The following is a 7,028-nucleotide window of genomic DNA, read 5'->3' on the forward strand; positions in this document are numbered from 1 at the left end:
CCTGGAACTCAACGTAAGGAGATCTTCCGTGAAGATGCAACAAAACTACAACGGGCCACCACCCGCTACGTGGATGAAGAGATCACCGCCTCCCACTTCCTGAAGGTCTGCAGATCCGTCTACGGTGAGGCATTTGACATCTAGAGTAGATTTCAAATGTGACTCATCCATGCATGATAACTCATGAACTTTAAATTTCAAATGTTAATAAAATGTTGTAATGGTTATAAAATGATTTAGTTACACATGTAAGTACAATGTATATATATAATTTGAGGATGGCGATGAGGGAAATCACTGACGTGTTTCGTAAGTTAAAAAGACTAAAAGAGCATTTTTAGGTAATCCAATTTAGCATGCTATGTATGTTTTTCATATTTAAATGCAATCTCTCATACAGAGTTGTCGATCCTTACAGCACTGTAAGGATCGACAACTCTGTATAAGAGATTGCATTAAATGGAACAGATTGGGTCACAATTATATAAAAAAAACTTCTTGACTTGATGGTACGAATCATGCTATAGGGTTTCAGGAACTTTGGAATACTTTGTTTTGAAACACCTCTTCGGTTCACCAATAGAAAAATTTCATAGTTTTGTTCCCGTTATCAAATTAAAAAAAAAGACAGACCTAGTATTTGGTCGAAATGCCTTTAGCGTAGAAACTTCACAGTTACCAAATAAAAAAAAAATCGACTTTAGGCTCGAAACGTCTCAGTTATCAAGAAAAATATTTTATTGGGTCGAAACGTCGGAGGTTGCAACGTCCAAGGTCGAAACGTCTTTGAGGTTGAAACGTCCAAGGTCGAAACGTCCCATTTATATATGAAAAAAAGGGGACGTTTCAATCTAATTAAAATTAGATCCTTTGATCCGCTATGTGTAACGATAGTAGATGAGCGGATAAAGGATTTGATTTTAATTAGATTGTGGGACGTTTCGACCCAAAATGGAGTCGAAACGTCCTATTACTAGTTTCTGTGGAAACGAGGGGGTTATTTATATTCGGTTTTTCTTGCGCCCCCCCCCCCCCCCCCCCCCCCCCCCCCCCCCCCCATTACCTGCGGGTGTATCAAATATGTTTTTTCAGATAAAACCACATTAATTTGTGTCAGCGTCTGTGGGGCTTTATGGAAAACCAGTAGACTACTGCGTTGGTATCCTCACTCGGCCAACCTTGGAATATTCGATATAGGTTCCAGAATCAGTCGATTGCCCTGTGAAAAATTATGATCGGGATCGGTGTGTAATCTATATTATCCAGATCCATTCTCTCACCAGAGGGCGCGCTACACTGAGAGATTGATCCTGGGCCGGGAACCAGTTTCTCTTTCACGAAGGTCGTTTCTTGTTTATCGTGTTTCTCTCAGCTTGATCACTCTGAAATGGCAGGAGGTATGATTTTTATAAAATTTATATGAACAAATACTACCACGTTGCTTAATTTTCGTATTTTAATCATCATTTATATTCCAGATGTTTTAGAGGACGTATTCAACTTTCTCTTCGAATTTCCTCCAGTTTACATTATGTAAATCTGTTAGGCTAGATCTAGTTGTCTGGCGTAGACGACCAGGCTGAGGCAGCGTTTTTATTTTTACCATCCAGTATTTGAGAGTTCGCATATCCTCTCTCTCTCTTCAATATTTTGATGTTTATTTCTCTATCGTTTGGAGAAACATACTTACGTAGTGACAGTTTCGAGTTTGTCCTATGACAACGAGGGATACTTATCGTACTATAGGCGTATAGCTATACAGAGCGGCTCAAACCGGCCTATTCTCTTAAGGTAGCTCACTACATCAGGATTATACATTTTATGACACTACGTCACAAGAAGGTGATTCAAATGGTTGTGAAATTACTAGATCCATTTGCACATCTATATACGTAGTTTAGTTTAGTCTTTTGTGTTATTTAATTGAATTATATTTTTGAAAATCATGTTTTCTTCTCTTCAAAATTGCATATTTTGAGTCTATATCATCATTTTATGCTGATTTGATGAACTCTTTCAAGGTGTAGTGAGCAACCATAAGTAAACAGCCGTAGCAAACATCTGGAGAATGTGTAAATGTTGGAACGGGTGACAGTTTATGCTTCGATTGACATATGCCTTGATTTATGAAACAGACAGGTTATTTCCACTACTTTAGTTTAACATTAATGCACGCATATTCTATCACAAGGAAATTAACACTTTACATGTTGAGTTGTTAACCCATTTTCATATTTTCTTTGACCTGGGTTTGAACTGCGTGTTTATTTCTATTGCAGTAGAAAGAAATAAAAAATTCAAAGTTGGAAAGTTTGTAAAAATTAGTGAAGATGCATTTTAGTTCATGGAAAGCTTTTTAGCTCACCTGAGTCGAAGGCTTTTCTGATCAATTTTTTTTCGTTGTCTGTTGATGTCGTCAGCTTAAACTTTTCACATTTTTGTGTTCTTCTCCAGAACCACTGTGCCAATTTCAACCAAACTTGGCACAAAGCATCCTTGGGTGAAGGAGATTCAAGTTTGTTCAAATGAAGGACCCTGCTCTCTTTAAAAGAGAGATAATAACAAAAATGCAAAAATTTGATGGGATCATTTAAATATCTTCTCAAAAAACCACTGGGCCAGAAAACCTAAAATTAAATGAAAGCTTGCTGATATAATGGAGATTCAAGTTTGTGAAAACCTTGATTTTGGGGGTATGTTGGGTCCACAATAAGGGATCAAAGATGTACATGCGAATATATAAAGACAATCTTTAAAAATCTGAAGAACCACTGGGCCAGGAAAGTACAAATTTACATGAAATCTTCCTAACATAGTGCAGATTCAAGTTTGTTAAAATCATGACCCCCGGGGTTAGGATGGGACCACAATAGGGGATCAAAGTTTTACATACAGACATATAGGGAAAATCTTTAAAGATATTCTTCTAAAGAACCACTGGGCCAGGAAAGTAGAAATTTACTGGGTAGCTTTCTGACATATTGCAGATTCAAGTTTGTTAATACCATGCCCCCCCCCCCCCCCCCCCCCACACACACACACACACACAATGTGGGATCAAAGGTTTACATACAAATATGATCTTTAAAAATTTTCTTTTTAAGAACCATTGGGTCTGAGAAGTTTACATTTACAAGAAAGCCTCCTGACATAATGCAGATTTAAGTTTATAAAAATCATGGCCCCCGGGAGTAGATTGGGGCCACAATAGGGATCAAAGTTATACATTCGAATACATTGGGAAAATCTTTAAATATGGACCCAGGTGAGCAATGTGACCCATGGGCCTCTTGTTGACATTGCATTTTTAATCGGACATGTTTTTCTATGGATATCAAGAAGTATAATCTTTTTAAACATGATTAAAAGCTTAGTGTAAGATGATATAGTTTCATTTGTGTTTGACATTTGTGTATGACTTTTCTCTAAAGATCCAGAATGTACATTGTAAAGATGTGTAAACAAATTCTATTTAAAAAAGATTCTTGTTATGAAATCCTAAAATTTTAAACAAACCAGTGAATGTTGTAGCCCATACATGTAGTATCCTTGTTTTATTAGTGGTTTAATGAACTGTAACATAATTTTCTTTGTAGTGTCCAGTAGAAGTCTTGCCTACAGGATACAACGCTTTGCTTACTACAGGTCATATTTCCCATCCCTCGGTAGGTATCTTGTTTATGAAAGTACATGGGATGTCTGGTTTTTTACACATTTGTACATGAGGTATTGATAAATGAGACAGAATATTTGTACAAATGCTCTGTTTTCAGTTTGAATGTCCATGGTGGATCCAGAATTTTTTTTGGTCAAATGTGGAAGGGGGGGGGGGGGGTCCAACTGATGTTTATTAGAGTTCTAAAAAGTAACTTTTTTTTTAAATTAAGAAAACAGAGAGAAAATAAATTACATGCCTGGCTTACAATATGTTGAAAATATTTGCTGCATTTCTAAGTGCCTGAATACTTTTGTGTGCATTATTAGCAGCACAGGAAATATGCCAGTTTTGAGATACATCTGAGTTATTTCCCTTTGGAGAATGTTTGTACATAGTATGGAGCGAAACAGTTTGTTTACCTGTGGGAGTGGGGCAAACATTCATCACTGCATAAGTGAATGTGTTCAGTAAGTTAATTCAACTGATACACAAACTACGTAAGTGATAAGTATTTAGGGAGTAAATAATTATATGTACTTGGAATTCTTATTTTATCACATCATGCCATTGGTTGTAGGTATCATATCCAGGATATTACTTATAAATACAACATTGTATTTGATTATTTTTAGATTTGTGAATGAGGTAAACTCAAGAAATACAATACAGGGGGGAGGGGGGTAATATTCAAGCAATTTTTAAATCATGTACCGAATTAAGGCAAATGATAATAAACAATTAAATTCTCTGAAAAACCTATTTATTGGTAGAGTGTTTATATTGGGCATCACTGGAAATATTTTAATATTTGATTGATGATTCATTGATTTTTTTTTAAAACATGATTTTCAATATACTAGATGACCATTTCATTAGACAACTTCTAGTTTGATCTGAGGAAGTCTGTTTTTGTCCACTATATAGTGTGCCCCACCGGGAGGGGAGTATTAGTCCCAAAAGGACAGTTATAGTTGTTATTGTTTTAAGTATCCACTTTAGTAAAACCTTTCTTTCGATAGTATTTTGTATTTACTACTTTAAATACATTTTATCGTCTTCCTCACTGACTGTAGGTCCACTCTGTCCCACTTCAGCATTCAAAGTTCCACTAAATGCACCTCCTACACAGAAGAGCTCTTATCTCAAAACTGCTATACATATTGCATGGGTTTGAAGTCTCCAATAGAAAATTCGAACCAAAGTCTGAAATGATATTAATTGTCTATGATTGGCAGGGTTATTAGGTAAACACCCCACACTTAATAAAAATGGTTTCAATTGTACAAGATTGTATGAAATCAACTGATAGGATATTGAGTTGGTGAAGGTAAAGGATTAGGTAGAGAAGCTCTGGAAAAAATATATTAATGTAAAATATAATTTTGGTTTAAATTGAGATTGATATGTACATTTGTGTTCCTAGGGGTTCTGGGGCAGAACTCCAGGGGGAAATGATTTTTGAAAAAATATCATTATATGCCCTTGACCCTCCCTGCTGGATTTGCCCAGGAATGTTATCATCTTGTTTAATTTGAAAGGTTTATGGAGAGACGACTTGAGAAGGGACACCCCAGTCCTTAAAGAAGCCTTAAGCAGACTGCCCAGAACTGACGTAGAGGGTAGAAATTTCCGCATTGCCAGAGCTGTCGTGTTACATAATGCTAAAATGATGTTACCTAGGGATCAGTGGACAGAATTAGATGATGTAAGTCTTTTATATTTGTTTTACAAGGAAGGCAATCATCAGTTTTTGTTGCAGTTTAATTTGGAAGAGATCTGGTTGGTGGATCCAAAACTCCTGGGGATGGGCTAGATTCATACTAGTGCTCATGAAGAAAGAAAGATAACACCAAATAATGTTATGATTACATTGGAAGAGTCTGATGTAGGGTTTCAATGTCTGAATGTTCTTATTTCTAATGTGATCTCCAAATCAAAAGACAACTTATATAGCTTTGAAAATTCATCATTAATTATTATTTGTAATTAAGATTCAGAGGTTTCTGATAATTCAGAAATGTCAGAATGGTGAAAATTGCAGAAGGCTACATTTTTGGATTGTATTAATTCATTTTTAGCTCACCTGAGCCGAAGGCTAAAGTGAGCTTTTCTGATCAAAATTTGTCCGTTGTCTGTCATCGGCGTCGTTGTAAACTTTTCACGTTTTCATCTTCTTCTCCAGAACCACTGGGTCAATTTCAACCAACTTTGCACAAAGCAGGGCCATGTTCCCTTCAAAGGGGAGATAATCACAAAAATGCAAAATTAGGGTAGGGTCAGTTAAAAATCTTCTCAAGAACCACTGAGTCAGATGAGCTGAGATTTACATGAAAGCTTCCTGACATAGTGCAGATTCAAGTTTGTTCAAATCATGGCCTTTGGGGTTAGGATGGGTCCACAATAGGGGATCAAAGTTTTACATACAAATATATAGGGAAAATCTTTAAAAATCTTCTTCTCAAGAACCATTGGGCCAAAGAAGTTGACAGTACATGAAGTCTTTCTAACATAATGCAGGTTCAAGTTTTTAAAAATCATGGCCTCCAGGGGTAGGTTGGGGCCACAATAGGGACTAAGGTTTTACATGCATTATGGAAAGTCTTCAGATATGTGTCAAGGTGACTCAGGTGAGCGATATGGCCCATGGGCCTCTTGTTATTAGGTTAGATTGTACATGTTCTTCATTGTATCTAATGTGCACAATTATGCTAACAAATTCATTGGATTTATTCATACATGTTATAAGGTAGTACAAAGTAATTTTGATGAAGCATGTGGCTGTGTTTGTGTTGTTTTTGTTATTATCATATTACATATGTCTGTGTATATATTTATGATGTTTTGTCTTTTGTAGGACAAACTTTACATAGGTGAAATTATAGAGCAAATCAAGAAAGAGATCAAGGAAAAAGAGGATCATGCCAAGTCGAAATGATGTGAATATTAAATTGACATAGTGAAAACAGCAGACAGTGATACTGGTATTTTTATGTTGCATACATTTGTGTTTAATAAATACAAAATGTTATCAATAAAACAAGTTGTTTTAATAGCTGAATATTTCCTGGGTACATATTTGATGGATTTTATTTATGGAAGAATTAAATCAAATTAGATCAAGTGAACCGGTTTTTTGTTTAGGCTTACTTAAATCAGCAGCCATTGGATTAGTTAAAATGTCTGTACCCACATGTAGTTTACAACATTCATTTATCAGCCATCGTTGCAAACAACGGGGTATTGTTTCCCTCCATTCCACAAAGTTTATAAAATGGGATGAAACAATAATCGTGATGTGCGACAATGTTTATCAGCTAAACCTAGTTTTAGTTGGATAAACAAGGGTTTTCTAACGTTCTGCTTTCCCACT

The 7,028-nt window shown here is 35.8% G+C and overlaps 1 protein-coding gene across 2 annotated transcripts; it reads left to right on the forward strand.

Moving 5' to 3' along the window:
- The first annotated feature begins 1,211 nt into the window (after positions 1-1,211).
- LOC125645644 (cytochrome b-c1 complex subunit 7-like) lies at positions 1,212-6,695 on the forward strand. 2 transcript variants are annotated; one of them, XM_048871287.2, is made up of 4 exons: positions 1,212-1,397; positions 3,597-3,665; positions 5,197-5,363; positions 6,513-6,695. In XM_048871287.2, exons 1-4 carry the CDS (start codon positions 1,388-1,390, stop codon positions 6,591-6,593), a joined length of 327 nt encoding a protein of 108 aa, XP_048727244.1. In that variant the 5' UTR covers positions 1,212-1,387; the 3' UTR covers positions 6,594-6,695. The 2 variants fall into 2 exon arrangements, with proteins under 2 accessions (XP_048727244.1, XP_055996312.1); XM_056140337.1 differs by having other exon boundaries at positions 1,256-1,397; positions 5,197-6,695.
- Positions 6,696-7,028: the final 333 nt, after the last annotated feature.

Source organism: Ostrea edulis, chromosome 6, assembly GCF_947568905.1.
Source record: "Ostrea edulis chromosome 6, xbOstEdul1.1, whole genome shotgun sequence".
Taxonomy (NCBI): domain Eukaryota; kingdom Metazoa; phylum Mollusca; class Bivalvia; order Ostreida; family Ostreidae; genus Ostrea; species Ostrea edulis.